The sequence below is a fragment of the Tupaia chinensis genome, unplaced genomic scaffold (genome assembly GCF_000334495.1).
Source record: "Tupaia chinensis unplaced genomic scaffold, TupChi_1.0 Scaffold145907_1, whole genome shotgun sequence".
NCBI lineage: Eukaryota > Metazoa > Chordata > Mammalia > Scandentia > Tupaiidae > Tupaia > Tupaia belangeri.
In genome coordinates, this window is record NW_006205765.1 from 1530671 (window position 1) to 1555313 (window position 24643).

At 49.3% G+C, this 24643-nt stretch overlaps 1 protein-coding gene across 2 annotated transcripts in view; it reads left to right on the plus strand.

Annotated features, from left to right (window-relative positions):
- Nucleotides 1-15524, plus strand: part of NHEJ1 (non-homologous end joining factor 1) — a 123048-nt gene extending 107524 nt beyond the window's left edge. For both annotated transcript variants that reach the window (XM_006168644.3, XM_014584231.2), the window contains 3 exons: nt 13772-13889; nt 14449-14567; nt 15020-15524. In XM_006168644.3, the coding sequence (XP_006168706.1) occupies nt 13772-13889; nt 14449-14567; nt 15020-15094 (312 nt within the window). In that variant the 3' untranslated portion in view covers nt 15095-15524. The remainder of the gene's footprint in view (nt 1-13771; nt 13890-14448; nt 14568-15019) is intronic.
- Nucleotides 15525-24643: the final 9119 nt, after the last annotated feature.

Below are 24643 nucleotides of genomic sequence, written 5' to 3' on the forward strand. Positions count from 1 at the left end.
GCTATAGGGCGCGTGCGCTCACCAGACAGACAGAGAGAGACAGAGAGACAGAAAGCGAGAAATCACCCCCGAGGGGGGATGGTCACGCCACAATCCCTTCTCCTCCATTCTCCTCTCGGGATCTTGGGCACGCACGCACACGAGCCCGGCGAGAGTTTTAAGCCACCCGGTCCAGGACGTGAACCGTGGTCGACTACGTGGGAGTCTAGCGACATAGCCATTACGCTAACTGCTGGTTCCCGGTTCTGTACACTTTCATGTAGTCATGGGTTATTTAGAGAAGAGTAAGCCTCTTGCCAATTTTTTATTGGGCTAGTTGTCTTTTTCTTACTGATTTTTAGGAAGTTTTGATATGGTTTAGAAATAAGCCTTTTGTTGGTTATGTGTAATACATGTGCTTTCTCCCACTCTATAGAGTACTTTTTTGCCCTCTTAATTGTATCTCGTAGTAGATACAATTCCTAATTTTGTTATAGCTCAGTTGATCAGTCTTTTCCTTTATGGTTTGTGTCTTGTTAAATCTTTACCTACCCGAGGTCATGAAGATCAGGCCCTTATCGTGAGTACGGGTGTGCGTGTGTGTGCGTGTGTGTGTGTGTGTGAAGGTGGTGAGTCACCCTGTAGAGGAAGGTTTCTCAGGGCAGAGGGGACACTGTGTCACCGTACGGAAAGCAGGCAGCAGGCACGGTGGGGGCAGAGAGCCCATGAGAATGCGGCCGCCGTGGGCTGTGTTCCCAGCTGTCAAGCGTGTAATCTGGGGTGAAAGAGAATCCCTCTGGTGCTGGCGGTCCTGCGGAGAATACTACTGGGTCCTCTAAATCACCTCTGTGCCCCCCAGACCCAGCTCACTGCCTTCTCTTCTCCACAGAAGGAGGGAAAGCGTGAAGCCTACACTCCCGGCCAGGCCTAGTGGCACAGGGCAGAGATCAAAAGCTTTCAGAGCCAGAATGCCTGCCTCCTAGCTGCGGCTTCCTTCTGGTTATTAAACCTGGTGCTTTGTCTCTCCAGTTTCTACCACATCGTTTCGTTTCCATGTGGGAAAACAATGTTGAGGTGGCTGAATTTGAGAGAGGTGCCAAACTAATGTTCCAACATGTTTGCCCCCCGCTAGGCTGGTCGGAGCCCCCTCCCTGAACCAGAGCTGACAGGAGCTGCTTGTTCTTAGAAAAGGAGTGGGAGTAGAGAAGAGAAGGACTGAGAGTTGCTACTGGTCTTTGTGGGGGCGCTGAGGATCCGTCCCCCCCAGGAAACCACTTTCGTCCCCGGAGCCCCCGAGCTGCTCATTAGCTGCGCTCAGACTAGAAAGCCACGGTTTGTGCTGGGGCTGGGTGGGGCTCCGGGGACAGTTAGGCTCTGGCCCTCCAGAGGGGAGGGGTGGTTATGGAGCGAGCAGAGGGTCACAGCTCAGTCTGTACCATTTGCTTGTCACCTTGAGAAGTTCCACCTTGTCTAGCAAAACCTCCTTTCAGAGGCGGCCACCACAAAGGGCTCTTATGAGAGCAGCTCCCCTGCCCCCACCTCCACTTCCACTCCCTTCACCATTATTTTTCTTTGGGGGCAGAGCTGAGGGGCCTTCCTGCCATGATTCTGAGGGGCTGTACTTAGTTTAACTGGAGATTCAGTCGAGAGCCTCCCCGTACCAGAGGTGCCCTTTTCTGATTTCCAGGCACCCTTGGAGGATACTCGAGGGGTTGGGTCAGGCCTTCGTTCTCTAGGGGGCATTTTGTCTTTTCTCTCTGTCAGCCTCCTGGGCGGCTTGGAGATTTAGGAAAGGAGGTAAGGGCCAGCTTCTGACACTGCCAGGCCTCGGACAGGGACCACCAGCCTCCTTACAGGAGCAGGGGCGGGAGGAAGCAGTGGCTGTCTCCCTGGGTGAGTCCGAGCAGCAGTGGAGTGGAATGCGGCTCAGTGTGGGCCCCGGAGTTCACATCCCTGGTCTTCTCCTTCCCCTTTCTGCTGTGACACTGGTCAAGTTAGTTACCCTCTTTGAACCTTTGTTTTCTCATCAATAAAATGAGAATAATTTTAGGGCCTAGCTTACAGGGAGATAATGTATTAAAATTAGTACCCAGCACACAGACAGCATTACAAGAGTTCATCTTATTAATATCGTGAGCTTTCTCTGTAGACGTCTCTTTGTAGTCTTTCTTTCCATCTCTTTCCTCTTCTGCCTGTGCAGTTCAGGGTGCTAGCCAAACCTCACACCGAAGCAGAAATATCTGAACGCTGCAAGTAGGACCCGGACTTCATTTCGGACTATTTTGAATTCTGCACTTATCTTACCTCCATCATATTTCCGGCATCATGAGAGAGGTGAGGCAGCACACGTATCTCAGGTTGAAGGCAGGCTGCAGAGAAAGCGAGTTGGTAACTTGAATAGATTGCAGCATGCCTACTTGCGTGTATGAACGTAGGCCTGCATCTCTGCCACGTTGATTTATTTCTTTTATTTCTTTATTTTTTGCCTACCAGAGGACATGTGTGCTCACCAGAGAGAGAGAGACGGAGAGAAAGAGAGAGAGGGGAAGTGGGAGAAAGCACCCACTCCCAGTGGGGTGTGATCATGTCACAATCTCTTCTCCTCCATTTCTCCACGTGTTGAGATTTGGGGCATGTATGCACACGTGCCTGGCATGTTTTTCAAGTCACCGAGGCTGGGATTTCAGCCACGGTTGACCATGTGTGGCCCAACTCCCTTAACCCCTAGACTCTGCCACCTTGTTCCGGCTTCAGTAGGGATCTCAGCCATGGAGGCACAGTGGGAGCACAACGCTCCGCAATGCTGAAAGCCAGACGGGCTCATCTTCCTGTTGACTGGTGTGTGCTGGGCATGCGCACATCATGCTGTACCCTGGCTGCCTGGGAAAGGTGGGGGAGGGTTGCAGTAAGAGACCATGCTGAGGGTGCTTGTCTCTGTCTCATGAAAGAGGGGTCAGTAGGTGGCATGGAGGTTAAGCTGCTGGCACGACCAGCTGAATGGCTGCATCTCAGACCCAACAGCTTGAAAAACACACCGTGTGTGCACCCAAAATCCCAAGAGGAGAATGGAGGAGAAGGGATTATGGCATGGCCATCCCTCGTGGGGGGTGTTTTTCACTTTCTCTCTTTGTCTCTGTTTCTGGTGAGTGCATGTGCCCTATAGCAAAATGCTTAACAACTAAAAAAGGAACAAACTTTAAATTTAATAGTCAAATTAATTTGCAAGGCCCCTAAATTTGTCTGGCTTCTTTGTATTCTTATTCCTTCCAGCCCCTCCCTGAGCAGATGCTCCGGAGCCCGAGGCCAATCCTAGCGTGAGGAGGTCAGCAGCAGCAGGGCAGCCTGGTCAGGGGATGCCTGCCTCAGGCACAGACCCAAACAAAGTAGCTCAGACCAAACACAGGAGCAGCGTGAGCTGTCTCGTCCATTCAGCTCTGGAGCTTCAAGGGCAGCATGCCTCGTGTACTGGAGGTGCCGAGATCTCTCCCAGCTCACCAAGGTTTCTGACCAGTGGGCTGATAAGAGGGTATTTTGTGAGGGACAAAACTGAGGGACTCTCAGGGTTGGATTGGGCCTGAGACTCAGAAACAGCTCATTCAAGGGAACTATGGAAAATGTGAAGTGAGGAGAAAGGAGAACGAGATGGTTGTCTTTTCAAACCCTGGGCATCACCATCTATTCACTCAGTCCTATTTTCATGCGGACTCCTCAGACTGTAAGACAGCCCGTCAATAACCATCCAGCTGCCAGCTGTTTAGATGACGTATCTGTCGGTCCTGCTTCTACGTTCCAGACTGCCCTCATGGATGTATGTTATTTAAACAGCGAAGGGCAGCAGGGCCTTTTGCACACGCCTCATTAGGAAGCCGGAAATGGTGGTGAGAAGAGTTCCCGGGTGAAGCGCTGTGGGCCTGTGGGGCTGTGGGGTCCTGCTGCTCAGAGCTTTCTGTGTGCGGTGTCCCCCTGGAGAGAGCAGCAGTGTTACCCTCCGCTGTTACACACACCCTCCAAAGAGAGGGTCAAGAGAATGGAGGTGAAACCTTGGCCTCTTGGGTAGGGTCTGGTGAACTGAGAGAACAGAGATCTTTGAGAAGGAACGAGAGCCCTTTGAGGAGATAAGAAGATACACTACATGCTGAGCAAGCACCTCTTACAAATATTATCTCATTTAATCCTTCCCCCAATCTCAGAAAAGTAGATGTTTGTCTCGTCATGTTTCTGGTGAGGGACCAGAGGCTTCAAAAGTTAATAGTGGGGGCTGGCAAGTGATGTGGTGATTAAGGTGCTGGACTCCCACGTGGCTGACCACAGTTCGAGTTCTGGACCTGGGAGCTTGCTTTCTCTCTCTCCCTCTCGTCAAATTGAAGAATAATAATAAATGAATAAAATTAAATAAATAATTCTTTTAAAAAGTTAATAACAGTGGCCGCAGGTGGTGGGGTGGTTAAGACACTGGTTCCCACATGGCACACCCCGCAGTTCAAGTCCTGGTGGCTTGAAAATCACACCAGTGTGTGGGTGTGTGTGTGGCTGTGTGTGAGGGCATACCTAAGATCTATAGAGGAGAATGGAGGAGAAGGGATTGTGGCATGGCCATCCCCCCCATTTCTCACTTTCCCTCTCTCTCTGTCTCCATCGAGGACATGTACCCTATGGCAAAAAAAAAAAAAAAAAAAGAAGTTACTAACAGAGCTGTTAACTGGCAGCCCCAGGATTTGCACTCTGGATCATCTGATGCAGAAGCCATGCTGTCCTTGGTCTTCGCTAGAGATGAGGTGAAGACTAGCGTGGTGATGGTCATCAGTGGACTACCGCCAGGTTACTGCCTAGGTTTCCGTGCCTCTGTCTCCCCCATCTGGGCCTTGACTAGTCACTGCACCATTAGAAGATCATGTGCTTTGGCAGTGCAGAAAAGCACAACGTTGGATCGGACCCTGGTTTCTCCATGCACTTTATTGTTAGGGCATTTCTTGAGTCTACTTGGCACTGGAGTAGGACCAGGTAAGAAAAACTCCCAGCGTGCTTCGCAGGTGGACGGAACTGACATATCTTGAGTACATATTCTATCCTCCTGGCTTTTTTTTTTAATTGCACGAGGGTGCGTATGCCCGCCAGAGAGAGACAGAGACAGAGAGAAGGAGAAAGCATTCCTCAGTGGGACATGGTCACACCACAGTCCCTTCCTCCATTTCTCCATCCTGTTAGGATTTGGGACATGCAGGCACATGTACTCACCAAAGAGAAAGAAAGAAAGAGCCCCCCACCCCCACGCTTAGTCATGCCACAGTCCTTTTTCCTCTATTCCTTCTTCGCCTCAGGATTTTAGGAACACACATACTTTTGCCTAGCCTGTTTTTCAAGCTACTAGGCCAGGGCTTGAACCACAGTCACCCCTGTGGGATCTGGCCTAGCCCGGAGTTGTGTATCTTGAAGTCTTTCTCTCTGGAGTCCTCTTCTTAAATCATTTTTCTTGTTCCTTTCTATTTACATTGACAAATCCTTTGGCAATTTGGGGCCTTAGAAAAGTTTTCTTTCTTTTATTTTTTTAAAAGAATTATTTATTTGGGACCAGCAGTTGGCTCAATGGCTACGTTGCTGGACTCCCATGTAGTTGACCGCAGTTTGAGTCCTGGACTCGGTGACTTAAACTCACGCCGGGCACGTGTGCATGCATGCTCAGGATCCCGAGAGGAGAATGGAGGAGAAGGGATTGCAGCGTGGCTATCCTCCCTGGGGATGATTCCTCACTTTCTGTCTCTCTGTCTTTCTGGCGAGTGCACGTGCCCTGTAGCAAAAACCTCTCAAAAAAAAAAAAAGAATTAATTTTTATTTATCATTATTATTATTCTAATTTGCCACAGGACACATGTACTCACCAGAGAGAGACAGAGGAAGAGAGGGAAAGTGAGAAAGCAAGTCACCAGGTTTGAGATTTGAACTGCAGTCGGCCGAAAGGGAGTCCAGCACCTTAGCCACCACACCACCTGCTGGCCCCAGGAGAGTTTTCTCATGTGCTCTTATGCCTAGGAGAGTGTGCTGATGAAGCACGTTATCATGGTTCCCTAAACCGAAACTCGGGCTACACAGAGAAGGAAACTTATATACAGACCAGCAGAGTTTACCACATTGCAAAAGGGAGGAGAGAAATGCTTACCCTTAGGGAAGTCACGTGTTGGGGGCCCTGCCCTGGCCGTTGTGCTGTCGTGGCGGTCAGTGCCAGGACCTTGGGGCCATGCCAGCTTCTGGGCCAGGTGCCAGGACCGAGGAGACCTGTTCAAAGGCTGATGCTGGCGAGTTCCAGTTGGCTTGTTTTCCGTTTTTCTCTAAATCGGTGCCCTGGACTGCAGGCTCATGTTTACAGGGGAGCAGAATGTGGGGGTCTATCCTTCCCTTACCCAAGATTCCAAAGGCTTCTTTCCTGAAACAGAGTCAGAGGAAAGGAGCAGTAGGGGGGCGGAGGGGAGGTAGGCCACTTCCTCCTAGCTGAAAGCAGCAACTGGGATATCTCTGGGAAATCCTGAGGGGTCTTAGAATTGCTGGGACTCTGAGCATGGATTTCAGATAAAGATGGGGTCACTGCCAAAGTGGGGATGTGGGCTCTAAGGAGCAAGATGGCTGAATAGGGACAAGAAGTGGAAATAAAATGCCCTATAGGATTTCTGGAACTTTGGTTTTCCTGAAGCTTCTTATTTGGCTATTCGCTGCTTATTTGGCGATCCAGCAGGAGCCAAAGTCCTAATGGATTAGAGACAGAGAACGAGACAGCTCCTAGAGATGGGAGAGTGACAGAGCCCTCGTGGCTACTGCAGGGTCGCAGCATGAGAAGCAGGTGGTGAGGAAGTGCTGAGTTTACGTCAGGGAAGGCCGGAGGAGCTTCTGACTCCGTGTATTCATATTAATTGAGAGTCAAGGAAGCTTTGGTAAACAGTTGTAAAGTCGCTTTGTGAAACAAAAGGAATTTCCCTCTGGCCTAACCTTAATTCAGAAAATGAAGTCCTGGGGCCAGCAGGTGGAATGGTGGTTGGGGCACTGGACTCCTACATAGCCAACTGTGATTCGAGTCCGGGACCTGGTGACTTGCTTTCTCACTTTCCCTCCCTCTTACTCTCTGTCTCTGGTGCCTGCCCTGTGGGAAATGAAAAAATAATAATAATGATAAATAAAAGTAAATAAATAATTTCTAAAGAAAGAAAGAAAATGAAGTCTTAGGGCCAACTGGTGACCTGGTAGTTGGGGCAGCTGAATCCCACAAAAACCAACTGTATGGTTTGAGTCTCAGACCAAGTGGCTTGGGGGGCACATAAGGTGCATGTGCATGGGTACCCTAAATCCCAAAAGGAGGGAGAAATGAAAGAGAAGAATTGGTGTGGCCATGCCCCGGGGAGGGCACTCTCTCTGTCTTCCTCTCTGTAGTGAGTGCATGCACACTCTGGGAAATTTTTAAAAAAAGGAAAACAAAGTTCTGGGACCAGCAGTTAGCGTAATGGCTATGTCGCTGGACTCCCATGTAGCCGACCACTGTTCGAGTCCCAGACCCGGTGGCTTAAACTCACGCCGGGTGCGTGTGCGTGCGTGCCCAAGATCCCGAGAGGAGAATGGAGGAGAAGGGATTGCGGCATGGCCATCCCCCCTGGGGGGTGATTTACCGCTTTCTGTCTCTCTGTCTCTCTCTCTCTTTCTGGCGAGCACACGCGCCCTATAGCAAAAACCTCTCCCCCCCCCCCAAAGAAAGGAAAAACAAAACAAAGCTCTTTGCAATTTGGTAGATGTGAACTTAGCCTTCTAGTCTCATTTCCCATAAAATGCGTCTGCGTAACCTGTTCACACCTTCGTGCCTCACAGATTCTCTCACACTCAGTCACTGCCTCCAAAGCTTTTTGCTGGACGCTCAGAAGTTGTCCCTTTCTTCTTCGGGTTTCTATTGTCTTTTGTTTGTAATCATTATATCAAATGACTTGAAAAACAAAACGAAAAGCAAAACAACATGTATCTACCTGTATCCTGCCTGTGAATATGAAACTCCCTGAGGTAGACTGACTCGTGGCCTCCATGTTAACTCAGACCTGTCACGGAGAGGGAGAGCTGACGCGCCCGTTTCCACTGCCCCCAGTCCTGCCCTGCCTGGCACATCGGGAAATCTCAGGGCTGTTTCCCGGAAGCACTGCTTCTGGGTTAATCAGATGAACATGTTACACACTAGGCTGACCTGGCTCTTCTCCCCTCCCACCCTGGGCAGTGACCCGCTTGTGGCTGGTACACCGTGCTCCTGGCTCAGTCGCACTTAGAGCGGGGACACTCTTTGCTTTGCCTCGTCCTTTGATCTCTGCCGCCAGCCCCTGCCATTGTCCCGCCCTGGGAGCTACGGTGTCTCCTTCCCAGGCTCAGGCCTCTCCACCTCTCTGCCCCAGTATATTCTGAGAAAGAAGCCCCGTGAGTCAGTGATGGCGAAGAATTGCTAGAGCAGGAGTCAGGGAATGGCCTCTCTGCCCCTCCACGTTTCGAGTTCAGGCGAGCTGCCTCCTTTTTATCTGCTCACTTTTTCTTGTCACCTAAGGGAGCGTGTTCCTCAGCTGGATGGCAGGTGGTCTTCGATGTGATGGGTTGCGATTGTGATTCTGGGAGATGGTGGATTGCTCTTTTGACTCACACTCCGCTTTTCAGAGAAGGAAATAGGGTAGTGATTATACCCTGGGCCCTGAAGCCAGACTGCCTGGATTCTAGTCCTGCCCCACTACTTATTAGTGGTGATGAGTAGGGTTATATTAGTGCCTCCCATGTCCTTTCATTTCTTCGTAGGTATTGAGCCTCTGTCATGGGCTAGGAGTCCTTTTAGACGCTGGGGAGTTAGCAGTAAGTAAGACAAAAATGGCTTAATATCTTTAAAGTCCTTAGAGGACCAGCCAGGTGGTGTGGTGTTTAGGGCGGCTGGATCCCACATGCCCAGCTGAGTGGTCTGAGGCCTGGACCCAGCGGCCTGGGAAACACTCTGAGCACGTGTGCCCAGAATCCCAAGAAGAGAATGGAGGAGAAGGGGTTGCTGTGTGACCAGCACCCCCTCCCTCCCCCCCAGGGTGTACCCTCTCACTCTTCCTCTCTCTGTCTGTCTCTTTCTCTCTGGTGAGTGCATGTGCCCTATAACGAATTAAAAAATAAAGTAAATAAAGTACTTAAAACAGTGCCTAGCACGTAGTAAGTACTTGGCAAATATAGCAATATTCTGTTTGTAGTACTTTTCTGAGAATAGCTCCTCGGGCGGGGCAACCTTTAGCAGCGACCGCAGGATGAGATCTCTCTGAGACGGGGAAGGACGGAGGAAGGGCTACGTTAGGTTCTCGATTTGGACTTAGGTCTAGGGCAGCACCGACTTTAATGGCCTTGTATTTCTGGCACTTCGTTTTGAAGTTAAATCCATGAGCTGGGTAAAGATCACTCTGGAAAATGTATGAGTCTGTCTGATTCCACAGAAAGGGCAGAGGAAATGACGCCGGACCGCCTGGGTTCTGCCTACCCCTCTGTGCAGCCAGCCCTGGGCCTACCAGCTGAGGGTAACGGCCTAAGAGAGGCCACATTTCTTGAGCAAAACCCAGAGGGGCTCCTATAGTCTCGAGATGTAGGAAAGAGAACGACTGCCTTTCCACTCTCTGGCTAGAAGGAGACCTTCTTTTAGAGCAGGTGGGTTGGAGTATGTCAGAAATGTGGGGCTGAAAGTTTGCCTTCCCTCTTCAGTTCATTCCTCTGGGAATCTGCCGAGGGGCCGTTACACTCCTGGGGCGAGGACCGGCTAGAGGCAAACCGTGGACTCAAGACCACTTACTCGTTTCCGTGGTTTCCAGTGGAAGTCCAAGCCTGAGATAGTCTTTAGGAGAGTAGGCTGCAGTAGGTATGGGTGTTACATGTCCTGGGGATCGGGGCGTTTCTCAGCTACCACACTCACGGGAAATGACTACATAACCCTGACCTTGGTAAGCACCTACTTCACGGTTTCTTACGCTTTTTCTTTCATTCTTCTCCACAGGTGGTTTGCAAAAATGAATGTCCTTATAGCACAGAAAGGTGCCCTTGACATGAGATGGCCCAGCTGAGTGGTCTGAGGCCTGGACCCAGCGGCCTGGGAAACACTCTGAGCACGTGTGCCCAGAATCCCAAGAAGAGAATGGAGGAGAAGGGGTTGCTGTGTGACCAGCACCCCCTCCCTCCCCCCCAGGGTGTACCCTCTCACTCTTCCTCTCTCTGTCTGTCTCTTTCTCTCTGGTGAGATCCCCCCGGGGTGTAACCTCTCACTCTTCCTCTGTCTGTCTGTCTCTTTCTCTCTGGTGAGTGCATGTGCCCTATAACGAATTAAAAAATAAAGTAAATAAAGTACTTAAAACAGTGCCTAGCACGTAGTAAGTACTTGGCAAATATAGCAATATTCTGTTTGTAGTACTTTTCTGAGAATAGCTCCTCGGGCGGGGCAACCTTTAGCAGCGACCGCAGGATGAGATCTCTCTGAGACGGGGAAGGACGGAGGAAGGGCTACGTTAGGTTCTCGATTTGGACTTAGGTCTAGGGCAGCACCGACTTTAATGGCCTTGTATTTCTGGCACTTCGTTTTGAAGTTAAATCCATGAGCTGGGTAAAGATCACTCTGGAAAATGTATGAGTCTGTCTGATTCCACAGAAAGGGCAGAGGAAATGACGCCGGACCGCCTGGGTTCTGCCTACCCCTCTGTGCAGCCAGCCCTGGGCCTACCAGCTGAGGGTAACGGCCTAAGAGAGGCCACATTTCTTGAGCAAAACCCAGAGGGGCTCCTATAGTCTCGAGATGTAGGAAAGAGAACGACTGCCTTTCCACTCTCTGGCTAGAAGGAGACCTTCTTTTAGAGCAGGTGGGTTGGAGTATGTCAGAAATGTGGGGCTGAAAGTTTGCCTTCCCTCTTCAGTTCATTCCTCTGGGAATCTGCCGAGGGGCCGTTACACTCCTGGGGCGAGGACCGGCTAGAGGCAAACCGTGGACTCAAGACCACTTACTCGTTTCCGTGGTTTCCAGTGGAAGTCCAAGCCTGAGATAGTCTTTAGGAGAGTAGGCTGCAGTAGGTATGGGTGTTACATGTCCTGGGGATCGGGGCGTTTCTCAGCTACCACACTCACGGGAAATGACTACATAACCCTGACCTTGGTAAGCACCTACTTCACGGTTTCTTACGCTTTTTCTTTCATTCTTCTCCACAGGTGGTTTGCAAAAATGAATGTCCTTATAGCACAGAAAGGTGCCCTTGACATGAGATGTGGGCCAGTCCGGGATTCCTGAGCTGGTCCCCATGCGAGCTGCTGGCACAGCTCCTCTGGGGACCTGTGAGCTTGGCTGGGAACCACGACAATTAACATGCACAGGGACAGATGAGGCCGTTCTGGGCCCTCTCCCAGATGCTGGAGTGCAGCCAGGTTGGGGAGCACTGGCCATCATACTCTTTCATCGCTTTCGATTGTACTTTGTTCAGTCTTCAGCCGTTACTTTGACTCAGGTCAGCTGGGTCGGTGAAACTATCGATAGAACTCAGCAAAGCATTTTGCTGTGGATATAAATCTATAATTCATTTGGTAATGAAGGAAACAGATGAACATAATGTAAATAGCAGTGTTTCTCAGCTTTTTAGAAAGTTTCATCTTGGGGCCAGCAGGTAGCATGGTGGTTGAGGCGCTGGACTCCCACGTGATCAACTGCCGTTCAAGTCCTGGACCTGGTGGCTTGCTTTCTCACTTTCCCCCTCTCTCTGGTCAAATAAAAAAAAATAAAAATAATAACCGTGGGACCAGCAGGTGACGTGGTGATTGGGACACTGGACTCTCACATGGCCAACTGCAGTTTGAGTCCCAGGCCTGGTGATTTGCTTTCTCTCTTTCTTTCTCTCTGTAGGTCTCTGGTCAAATTTTTAAAATTAAAATAACAATAAGTACAATAATTCTTTGAAAAAAAAATAGATAATTCTTTTAAAAAGTTGTCATCTTCCTAAAGAATATTTTTAAACTTTTTTTTTTGAGAGGTTTTTGCTATAGGGCACGTGCGCTCGCCAGACAGACAGAGAGAGAGAGAGACATAGAGACAGAAAGCGAGAAATCACCCCCCAGGGAGTATGGCAATGCTGCAATCCCTTCTCCTCCATTCTCCTCTCGGGATCTTGGGCACGCACGCACACACGCCCGGCGTGAGTTTTAAGCCACCGGGTCCGGGACTCGAACCGCAGTCAACTACATGGGAGTCCAGTGACATAGCTATTACACAAACTGCTGGTCCCTAAACTTTTTTTTTTAATCAACCCCTCTCAGGAAATTTTTATGACAAGGCAGCCAGTGGTCTGGTGGTTAAGGTGGCTAGATCTCACATGGCTGGCTGTATGGTTTGAGTCCTGGACCTAGTGGACTTGAAAAACATGCCAGGTGTATGTGCATGTGTCCTCAAAATCCTGAAAGGAGGTGGGAGAAAGGATGGCTGCATGATCGTGTCCCATAGGGGGTGCATTCTCACTTTCCCTCTCTCTTTCTTTGACCTGCTCTGGCAACCACTTGTGCCCTCTAGCAAGTTAAGAAAAATATGGGGGGGTGGGGTCAGCCAAAGGTTGGGTGGTTAAGGTAGCTGTATTGCACATGGTCAACCGTGTGGCTTGATTTCCAGTTCCAGTGGCTTGAGAGGCATGCCAGGTGTGGACACGTGCCCAAAATACTGGGAGGAGAATGGAAAAGGGGAGATTTCTGTGTGGACATCCCGTAGTGGGTGATTTCTCACTTTTTATCTCTCTTTCTCTCTGTTTCTCCAGTGAGTGTACGTACTACATAGCAAGATTTTATTTTAAAAAAGGAAGAAAAAAATTAAGGATTTTCTTTTTGCAATAGGGCATGTGCACTCACCGAAGAGACAGAGAGACAGTAAATGGGGAAGTGAGAAATCACCCTCCCCCCCCAGAGGAATGTCCACACCACAATGCCTTCTCTATTCTCTTGGGATTTTGGGCACAGAGGCCTGGTGAGAGTTTCAAGCCACCGGGCCTGGGATTTGAACTGCAGTCAGCCATGTGGGAGTATAGCACCTTAACCACTATACCACCTGCTGGCCCAAAAGGAAGAAATTTAATGCCACAGGTAAACTAAAAATCTGTTTCTGTACTATGTGTCTTTCCATGCTTTTGTCTTAAAAAAGAGTAATTTCCACATTTCCCAAACCAGTTTTCATGCCCTTTGGGGAAATACCATCGCATTGAGAGCGTGTGAGTTATAGTGAAGCACGGTGGGATTGCAGCAGGGAAGGTAGAATGGCAGGCAGGCCTCGGGATCTCTGTCAGTTTCATTCTGCCATCTCCTCTGACTGAGCATCTTGGCTTCATAACTTTTTCCTTCTTAGTCTATCATTCCCACTTGGCTCTCTCTCCTGTACTGGATTTTATCCTTTTTCTGTCTGTAATGTGAAATTTGGGGACTAGTTGAATTATTTTAGTAATTTGTACAGCCCAGGTATGACTTAGAGAAGATGGTTTTCTAAAACAGCTCTCTAAGAGGTCACCCCTTGGAAGAAAGCCTAGAGACCTATGTGGTATTCACAAGAAAACGTGATAGACCTGAGGACTGGGGGAAATAGAGCCTGTGCTTGGGTTGCCTTCCCGAGGAGCAGAGCTCCCTGAAAGTCTCTATGTGGGTCTCACCAGGCTCAGGTGGATGCCCTCTGTGGATCTAGCTACTGAACATAAATTCATGTGGGGTTGAGGCCCTTTTCTTTGGCTATTCAGTGTAACTGTATGACCGTATTTTCTCTGCTCTGCAGAAACTACCAGAGGCTTGCAGCATAGCTGATGGAAAGCCCTTCATCATGAACCTGCAGAGTCTGTACATGGCCGTCACCGAGCACGAGGTCCAAGTGCGGCGGAAGCATCAAGGCTCCGGTGAGAGTTCTAGAGGTCCCTGATTTGCCTCCCATTAGAGCGAGGTGCATGCTGTGTCATTCACGCTGATAGCCCCAGCCAGGTGTGACTACTTAAATGCAAGTCCAAATTAAATCAAGTTAAAAATCCATTCCCTCATTTGCACTAGTCTCATTGTTAGTGCTCGGTACCTATGTGTGGCTCCTGGCCACCAAGCTGGACAGTATGCAGAATGTTTCTGTCCCTGCAGAGGGTTCGTTAGATGGCACTGGTCCAGGTACCTGGCAGGGTTAGCAGGGGAGGGATTGCTCTCTACTGAGACATGCGGGGAAGGTGTAGAACAGTTGGCTATGTAAGTTCAAGAAACCTCCCTCCTGCCTGCTGAAAGTGGGCCTGGCGATCTTCCTAGTAGAGACAAGGCTTTCTGAAAGTCAGTCGGAAGGTGGATTTGTGGCTGCTTTTGTCTTTTTACAGAGTAGGACCAAACCTTGGCCTTTACAGAATGCTTGGCAAATGCCAATGTCTTCCTGGCAGGAGGGAGGCATTTATCACTACCTACTCCTGCACCTTCTGATTTCAGGAGCGCCTCAGACCTCGAGCAACACCTCCCCACAGGAGATTGAGAGCCACCTTCTGAGCCAGCCAGAACAGCCGGTCTCCTCAGCGCCATCCCTCTCAGAGTCTGAGAAGGAGCCCAAAGTGAGTCATGAGTAGCTTTCTGGGTGGTGTTCTGAGAGTGGGTAGAGTTGGCACCAATAGCCCCTGAGCCAGGGGTCACTGGAACTGCCACCTAGGCAACACTGCCTCGGCAATGCTGAGGGATATTTGAGACCAGACTTCGAATTGTGGATGTCTTCATGGAGAGCCAGGGTCCTCCACGTCTTCCCTTGCTGTCTTCTCTCTGCAGTTCTTGTACTGAGTAACGGACTTCAGCTCCTTTTTCACTGTGTCCCATTCTCAGTGATGATCTGCGAGGTCGTTCCTTGGAGGACTGATGCCACGTTTACTGCCTGACATGACCTCAAAGTACCTGTGTCAGACACTGCAGGAGGCCTCACTCTAACCAGGAGCCGTGAGAGGAAGAAAGTTCCTTTCCATATGTAAGTGGAACTGTTCAAAGCCCCTGTTAATTTGGGTTCCTTTCTTTCCAGGATACTTCAGGCTCGATGCAGAGATCTCAGCTATCAAAGGTCAAGAGGAAGAAGCCCCGGGGGCTCTTTAACTGACAGGTTAACTCCCTGTCCTGGTCTCAGCTGCTGAGGATGGACTTGGAGAATACCTTTGATGCATCACCTTCAATCACACAGCAGCGCTGTCTCTGCCACACAAGTTGTACAGGCCCAGGCCTACTGTGATGGCAGGCCACCTGAATGGGGACTGTTGACCCAAGGAAGCTTGACTCCCACCCACTGGCCATTGGCCTTCCCTATCCATGTGGAAGCTGTCTCTGGCAATCCCATACCCTTCCCTCTTGTGGCAGAGGGTCTCTAGACCCAGGACTCTACCATGGGCTTTAGGTGCAAAAGGCAAGTCAAGGAAAAGGTGCAACATGCTTGGGAAGTCTCATCTACCCTTCCCAAGAGTCCCTAGCCAGTTCCAGATGGTCTTGAGGCGCTCACTTCTCTTTTCACAAGGAATAAAAAAGCTCTCCTATTCCCCTGCTTTTGAGATGACTTATTCTGTGGAATTCATAACTCACAACCCACCTCCTGTCACTGGGTCCCTCCCCATTATTATCTGTGGATGAAGTCTATTCCCTCAGTTCAGTCCTTCAATTTCTTCTTCTACTTCTTCTTCTCCTTCTTCTTCTTCTCTTTTTCACTTAATGCCGGAGGGCATATATACTCACCCCCGATGAAGCCTGGTCACACTGCAATTCTTCCCCCCCCCATCTCCATCCCATCAGGATATGAGGCACACATGCACCTGTTACGTTTTTCAAGCTAGTGGTGCTGGGACTCGAACCACAGTTGATCATGTGGGATTCAGCTCCATACGCACAGGGTTTAACCACTATGCTACAGCGTTGGCCCCTTTCAGTTCTTCAGTTTCTCTGCTGTGGCCTGAGCTAAGCCTCCATTTGGAAACTTTGAACTCTTTCCACAGTGGGCAAAAGACAGACAGATAACTGCTGCTCTCCTTTGCCAAATGTGGATGTGTTTTCCTGTCTGTTTCCAAGGCATAGGCAACAGGTCGGGCCACACTGTGGGACTGAAATGACAAAGACCTTTGAGCTCTGAGGCTAAGGTAGGTTCCCACTGGGGTGGGAGAAAAAGGAATTCTACTTCCTCATTCTCCACTCTGCTTTAAATAACATAGTAACTGGAAGAACTAGGAAAGATAGGAAAGGATGACAGGAAACAGAAAATGACCACAGGAATTTCCTGGGACAACAGAACTGACCTGAACGACCAATTGTGCCTAACAGGGAAAAACGTGAGGGTTGCATGAGACAGACAGGATCGCAGAAGGCTAGAGAGGCAGCCCGGTGGCACCAGAGGGTTAGCAGAGTCCCTCGCCCTCCTCTGTTCCACTCTAGCTCACACCATCTGGAACTTCACCTGGGAGACGTAGGAATTAATGTAGAGCTCCGATGTCCACTGGGGACTGTAGATAGCAGAGGGGTCAGCAGCCCAATCCAGAACCTTTTCTGATGTATTGGGTCACCTAAAAAGTCATGGCATGTTTTCGCAAAGAACATAGAAACTACGACATGACTTTTCCATCACCCAAGTTACTTTTGATGGTCAGATACCTTTTCACTGATAAGGCGCTGGATCCCACATGGCCAGCTTTCTGGTTCAAATCCTGGGCCCGGCAGCTTGATAATCATACCAGGCAGTGTGCATGCATGCCCAGAATCTCAGAGGAGAATGAAGAAGAAGGGACTGCGCCGTGGCCATCCCCTGGTGTGTGTGGGAGGGTATTTCTCACTTTCTATTTCTCTCTCTCTCTCTCTTCCTCTCTCTTTCTCTGGCAAGTACATGCATCTTGTAGCAAAAATTAAAAAAAAAAAAATCAGGGCCATCAGGTGGCATGAAGTTAGGGTGCTGGACTCCCACAAGGTTGACCATGGTTCTAGTCCTGGACCTGATGGCTTGCTTTCTTACTTTTCCTGTCTCTCTCTGTCTTTCTCTGGTGAGCACACATGCCCTATAGCAAACTAATAATAATAAATAGGGGCTAGCAGATAATACAATGGTATGTCTCTGGACTCCTACATGGTCAACCATAGTTCAAATCTGGACCTGGTTACTTGAAAATCACACTGGGTATGTGTGTGCCCAAGATCCTGAGAGGAGAATGGAGGAGAAGGGATTGTGGTATGGCCATCACCTTGGGGGTTGATTTCTCACTTTCCTTCTCACTGTCTCTGTTTCTCTGTCTGGCAAGCACATGTGCCCTAAGGCAGAAACTTCTAAAGAAAATAAATAAAATAATAGTAATAAATAAAATAAAATTAATTTTTTTTAAAAAAAACAATACATATCCTGTCTATCTGGGACTGGTGTTTCTGTTCTGATGTCTAATCATGGGAACAGGACAATCCAAACAGTAATAAAATAATTATTATAAGAAGAACAATAAAATTTATTGAGCAGTATAAATATACCAGATACTTTAATAAGTGCATAACATTGAAGCCTCACAGCATCGTATGAAAAAGATACTAAACCACTAGGAAATCTTAAAGTGACTGACTTATCAAAGGTTACACAGCCAGTAAGTGACAGCCAGATTTTGAACCCAGACAGCCAGGTTCTTAACGGCATTATTATATACATTACTAAAGACATTTTCCAGGAAATGAAAACATTTCCAGGAAAGGAATATGCTCGGTCCTTCTTGCCAGTCTCCCACTGCACCCATCCTTGTCCAGTAACCCCACCTTCACTCAATAGGGTGCTCTCTCCCCAAGAACTCTTAAGTCCTCCAGGACTCCGGGACTGCCTGGTGCCTCTCTGGTGCCTCTTCCTGCTAGCAGAGTCTGAGCTCCACCAGGGCTTCTTCCTAATGGCTGCTGATAACCATTCTTTAGGCCGCAGGACCCCCGGGGGTGCCCCATGGTAGTGGCCATCATCAAAGTGAACTGGGTACCGTGTAAAACCCAGTGTGCTGGCTCGTTTTGTTCTTCAGTTTCTTTTTGACGTATCTAGACAGCCAGATTGCACTGTCCACAAGGTTGAGACCCCATGGCAAATGGAAGTGGTTCCCCAGCAAGTTTAGAGAAAATATGGGTCCTGCACCCCGTATAATCCCTTTGCTCTAGTAGCATAGTCTCAAGAGCAGGGATTTTTAATCATGGGGGGGGGCAGGGAGGACCAGGGACTTGGGAATCCCCTACAATTGCAGGTAAAATCCTAAGACTAGACCTTTGTTCATGTTCTCAAAAGAATGTATGACTTTTAAAAAAAGAGTATGCCAGGGCCAGCAGGTGGTGTGGTGGTTAGGGGCATTGGACTTTCACATGGCTGACCATGGTTCAAGTCCCAGACCTGGCAGCTTGCTTTCTCACTTTCCCTCTCTCTCCTCTCTCTCTCTTTCTCAAACTCTCACACTCTCTATCTGTCCCTCTCTAGTCAAATGAAAATAAATAAATAAATGAATAAAGTTAAATAAAATAATCCTTTAAGAAAGAAAAAAAGAGCATGCCAATGAACCCCTCGTCCACTGCCCCCTTTATTCCCAAAGGTTGCGGCCTCCATGGGAGCATGGCTTAAACACATCCTTGGAGAGAAACATGGCTGCCAGAGGCTTTGCCTCAGGCATTCTTGCCCTGAAGCCCTTACCCCCCAAAGCTAGGGGTGGTGGTTGAGAATCATTCATCCCAGGGCAACTCCAGGGAAATCCCTGCTTTGACAAATTGGCCTAGCCAGGCTATATTCCAGCCCTGCCCCCTGGCTTGGGCCCCTCCCTGAGGCCCCCAGCCTGGCCCAACCCCCATCCACATGCACATAAAAGGGTCGAATTCTCGTGGCTGCTCCATAAATTTTATTCCGTAAATATTAGTTTTCCCTGTGTTTAATAAAGCAGTGGCCCACCTCCCCGCCTACCCGCCCGCTCCCCGGGGCCGGGGCTGGGGCCAGGGCTGGCTGGTGGGAGAGGGGACTCTTTCAATTGCTTTGGAGTATTTTTAGAAAAAAAAATAATATAAGGTGGTTTACACGAGCAAGCCAGCAAACCAAGAGCAGGACTTGAGACCTCGAGGAAGTTCCTGCAGGAACTTGACCTAAAAAGTAGAGAAATAGCGCCACCTAGGTTGCAGGGCCTACTCGGCCAGCCAGCTGGTCTCCCGAGTCAGCTAGGGCAGGCACGCTCTTTGCTGGGAGAGAAATCCTTATCCCTTTGCACTCGCGCTGGGTAGCACCTCGTTTGCTCAGGCCTCTGGCTTTCCGGGCAACCCTTACAAACAAAACTCAAGCTGGAAAATCCCACCAGGGTCATTCTTTTCTGTCACCCGGCAGCCAGTCTCCCAAAGGATAGTAAAGTTATTGAGAAGAAAGAAAAAGCTTCTAGTCTCTGTCTTCCCCCTGAGTCCTGAGGAGCTAGCCCTGGAACTCCTAGGGCGTAAGGTGGCCAAAAGTGAGATCTGTGCTCTGGACTAGAAAGAACCTAGGCCGGCCAGACCAGGGTACCCCACAGGCGTTTCCAGCGAGCGCTGTGGAAGGAGGGGAGCTTGTGTCTCCTTAATACTCAGCCCGGCCCTACTGTGCTGATTTTAATCCTGTGGTACCCTTGGACTCCCTCTTATTTCCTTCCTATTCATCTGAACCCATTTCCCCAAACCTTGCCACCGGGTCTGTAGGGCTAAGCCCTCACATTCCCTCCGTACAAAGATGGCAGGATGAGTGGGAATGGGAAAGGCCGCACCTCCCCTCCTGGCCCTGGATTTGTCTCATTCTGGCATTGTTGCCAGGGGCATTTTCTTCCCTCCACTCATTCTGCCCCTCATCTTCTCCTACTTACAAAACTAGAAAGATGTGCTCCGAAGGAAAGAAAGAAAACCCACGTCCTCTGGGTCCCCTTCCTTGTGACAGGGCCGGCTCACTTTCCCTGTCCCACTTACCCTTCACGGAGCTGTTACTGTCACCTGCATTACTATACTCATCGTTTCCTTTGTGCCTTTTGTTTTTATACTTTCATTAGATAATACTCTTGGAGAATAGGGTCAGTTTGGGTTTGTTTTTTGTTTTTTAAGATTTTTGTTATAGGGCATGTGTGCTCACCAGAGTGGGAAAGTGAGAAATCACCACCCCACCCCCCACCCCCGGGGCATGGCCAGGCTGAAATCCCTTCTCCTCCATTCTCTCAGGATTTGGGGCACACAGACACATGCACCTGCGGATCTGAGACACAAACTGCATATCTGAATGTGGAATTCAGCACCTTTATCCTCCATGCCACCTGCTGGCCCTGCTAATGCATCTTGATACAATCAGGAGGTTTTTCTAAGCTCTGCTCTGCAGTAGTTTACATCTCATTCTCCTGAAGAAACTTCGAAAGGAGTGAGAGACATTCTGCAAGGAGGACATGAAGCTCTCTCGACTCCTAGTCCACGAACATATGGGCCGCAAAACTGTAACGGAGTCTCCTAGGCCCTTAGGTACAGAAGGAAGTGCAGGAAGAGAGGGAAGCTCACCCTTGGGCAGGCGAAGAGTTTTCCTAGTTGCTGTGACCTCCCCCCACCCTGAAAGCAGCTACTCGATTCTTGTCCAGGACTCCTTACTACGGTTTCTTTCTGGTTCTTTTGGCCAGGGCCTCTGAAGATCCCACCCCGAGGGGGACCCTCCAGTGAGGGAGCCTACGAGGTAGCCTGTCCGGTGTGAGGGAGGCTCTAAGAATTCCATTTCTACTTGAGGAGCTGGAAGTCTACCCAGAGTCCTTTAAGGAATATTTCCCCCATCTCCAGAGACATTCTTGGTGGTAACCCTTTGTGTGTCCTCTCAGTTCTCATGTCTCTGTCCTGGCATGTGGGCAGTCATGAGGTGGCACCAAGGTATTCTAGCAAAGGCTCAACGATCCTTCTGAGCACTTAAGGCCCACACCCACTGCATTTCTCTATCTGGAGCCCAAGAGATTTGAGCCTCCCTCCGCGTCTCTAGACCCCTTTGAATGAGTGCTAGCCTCATCGGACAAACCTCAAGAGTTCCTGAGAATCGGGGGCAGCCGCCCAGGGGAACCCGGAAGAGGCACTGGAAGAACTCCAGGGTGTGGGGAGCACACAGCCATTGACTCACCTGGGAAGATTGTGCCAGGATTACTTGTCCTGCTGGGCCAAGGGCCAGTAGTTAAAGGAGCATGCAGTACCACACTCTTCCTCCCTCCCCTCGCTCGGGGGCCAAATATGGTAACAGGGTTAGGATTGGGGAGCAGGCCTCGGGGGCTGCCAGGAGTCCCTTCTGAAATCTGGGTGTTGTATTTACTTTTTCATATTGGCAGCTGGAAGGGAAGCCCATCCCAGCTCGGCATTGTTGTCTAACATGGTTAATCAGATCCTATAATCCTGCTGTGGAAATATTGGGCCTCACTCAAAACAATAGAGACTGAGAATATTGTGGTTAAATTTCAACCAACTACCTCCCTGGCCTGTTTGCCTAACCCCTACCCCCCTCTCCCGGGCCAGAGTCCTTCCAGCTTTATGGACCCCGATAGGATCGACAGCCAGTCAGAAATCGGTGACAGCACAGGGGAGAGTGGAGTAGGGAAGGGCAGTCCATCCTGCCTCTTCTCTCCCAGCCCAGGCCCTGAGGAGGCTCGGCGGTGATAGAATTGGCGCTGGTCGGGAAGCCCCACAGGGTGTGGGGCTTCATTCAGGGGTCAAGAGCAGTACCGCTGGGCACCCTGGGTGGTGAAGAGGTCCCTGTTCAAGACAGAAAAAGGCTGCTGCCGCAGGAGAAGGGAAAGACTGGAAGTCGCGTTTTCTCCTGCTGCCTGGGGCTGGAGGCACAGGCACCAGTGGGTCTTCTGTGACACGGTGGGAGGACGGCAGGTGTAGGCACTGGTGGGGGGGAGGCAGAGCTGGCCACGAGGGCTTTCTGTTTCATCAGTAATCTACCGTAACAGCAATGCTAATGACTTCTCTGATGGTTTCTGAAGGCGATGCTGAGGTGGCCCATCTCGAGGGGTTTTCTGGGAGTGGGGACACCCATTGTGCCGCCCTCTTTAATAGGGATGATTTAAACATGGCAGGATAATTTACATAATGAGCATAGTGAGACAAAGGAAATAGCCCATTTGAAAAAAAAAAATTGAGCAGCTGGGGGCCAACAGGTAGCCTGGTGGTTAAGGCACTGGACTCTCACATGGTCGGCCATGGTTCCAACCCCAGACCTGGCAGCTTGAAAATCACGCTGTGTGCATGTGCGTGCCCAAAATCCCGAGAGGAGAATGGAGAAGGAGGGATTGCCACGTGGCCATCCTCCCTGAGAGGTGATTGTTCACTGTCCCTCTCTGTCTCGCTCCAACAAGCACACGCACTCTATGGCAAAACCCAAAATAAATTTTAAAAAATTTTAAGAAGAATGATAAGCTGTATAATGGTATTTTGAATAATAATAATAATAATAAAAGATGCAGTGTCTGGGTTGAGCTAAAGGGGAAACTTAACCTGGTGATATGTACAGCAAGAGGCAGAGAAGTTTCCCTTCCAGTCAGCAGGGCGCCCGGCACGTGAAGGGGCAGATTTCAAGTCTGTACGTGGCCGTCATGCACCCAGGATGCCCTGGGCACAAGCTGCAGCCGTGCCGCTTTCAGAGTGTCACCAGTCGATGAGGTGAAGAGCGAGGCCCCAGCACCAGCGCTGTGGACTATTGAACGGTCAAAGTGTATGTGCATTTTTAGGATTTGCAGGATGAAAATAGCAGAACTGTGCCAAACGAAACTGTATTTACCTAATCTATTCCTATAGAGCGGGACAGGGGCAACGGCGGGGGGAGCCCCAGCAGAGAACACCTGAGGATGTTTCTCATGTAGGGTGCTATGCTGTGAGCCAGGAACTGCCTTGGCCCCTGTGGTCATTCATCGGAGCCATTCTAAAGCAGGAACTGTGCTTCCCACCAGAAAGATGTCTGGAAAATAGTTTCAGGGAGGGAGAAGCTAAGAGGCATGCTTGCTTCTGTGGGAATCTCAAAAATAGCTTAATGGCTATTATCACATGGAACTGAGGCAGGCAGAGAACTGGTTCTAAATGATCCAAAGACGATGGAAAACATTTCAACGGTTAAGCAACTTGGATAACTTGTGGGAAAAATTCAATGGGAAGAAAGATGCCCAATGGAAGCTCCAGGGAATGGGCTAGATTCCTGACCCAGGAAGCGGGATGGAAGGCAAACCGGTTGGTTATATCAATTGTTTAAACCAAGTTATGTTCCTAGACTTGAATAGGAGAGTCCAACGGGAAAACATTCCCTATCACTGCAAAGGAATTCAAGGAATGGCACAGATTTATGGGAAGTATGTTGATGAGACAGAAAACCCCATATTCAACAAAAAATAGCAGTCATTAATGGTATATTTATTGAGCGCTTCCTAACTAGCACCCCACCAACAGTGGCATTATGCTGCTTGCTATAGGGCCAGAAAAACACACTCACGGTTTTAAGTAAGCCTACAATCCAAAGTTGATATTTAAAGAGTAGATCATATTTTCTCATTTAAAAAAAAAGTGATTATTTAGATAAGGTCTCACAATGTCATTATCCTCCTGCCTCGGACTCCCGAGGAGCTAGGATTACAGGTATATGCCACTGCGCCTGGCCTTCAGGGTGGTCTGGTAATCAAACCTGGGCCTGCCATGTGGCTTCAGCCTGCCAAGGACACCAATCAGCATGCACTGCCTCAGACTAGGCTCCCAAATATTTTTAAGTGTATGAAATAGAAAGTGCGAGAGCCATGACGTTGTATCTTGTTTTCTTTTAAGTGCATGAATGCCCAAGATCCCAGGAGGAGAATAGAGGAGAGGGATTGAAGTATGGCCATCCCCCCTGGGGGATGATTTCTCACTATCCCTCTCACTGTTTCTCTCTCTCTCTTTCTCCCACCCCAGGGAGTGCATGTGCCCTATGGCAAAAACCACTTAAAAAAATAAAAAAGAGAGAGAGAAAGAGAGAATTCCACGTATCAACACTGCTTTGTTACCCACTTTTGTTTAACTACATTGTGTCCCTGTTTACATTTCAATACACAAATCTCTTGAAAGGGTGAATTGCCTTCACTTTGAGCTTTATACAAAGCTTGACAAACACCCTCATGATCAACAAGAAAAGCTCACCTCTCCTTATCTTCTTCATTCACAATAGTCTCTTTTTTTTTTTTTTTTTGGTCACAGGGTGCATGTGAGCTCTGTAGAGAGACAGAGAGAGAAAGAGAGAGAGAAAGTAAGAATCGTTCCCTAGGAGAATGGCCATGCTGCAACTCCTTCTCTTCCATTCTCCTCTCGCATTCTGGGCACGCATACCCATGTGTGTAATTTTCAAGCTGCCCAGTCTGGAACTCGAACCACAGTTGGCCATGTGGGAGTCCCAAGTCTTAACCACCCTGTCACCTGCTGAGCCCCACAATGGTCTTCTTACTATTTCCCTAAACACCAAGCTTGTGGAGGCCTTTGGTCTGTGCAGTTCTGTCAGCCTAGAAAGCTCTCACCCTAGATGCCCACTTGGTTGAAGCTGTCTCTTTCAGGTTGTTCTGAAATCTCACCTTTTCAATGAGCCCTAGAACTGACCACTCTCCTTAATGGAACAAGCTGCCTTCTTCTTCTTCTTCTTCTTCTTCTTCTT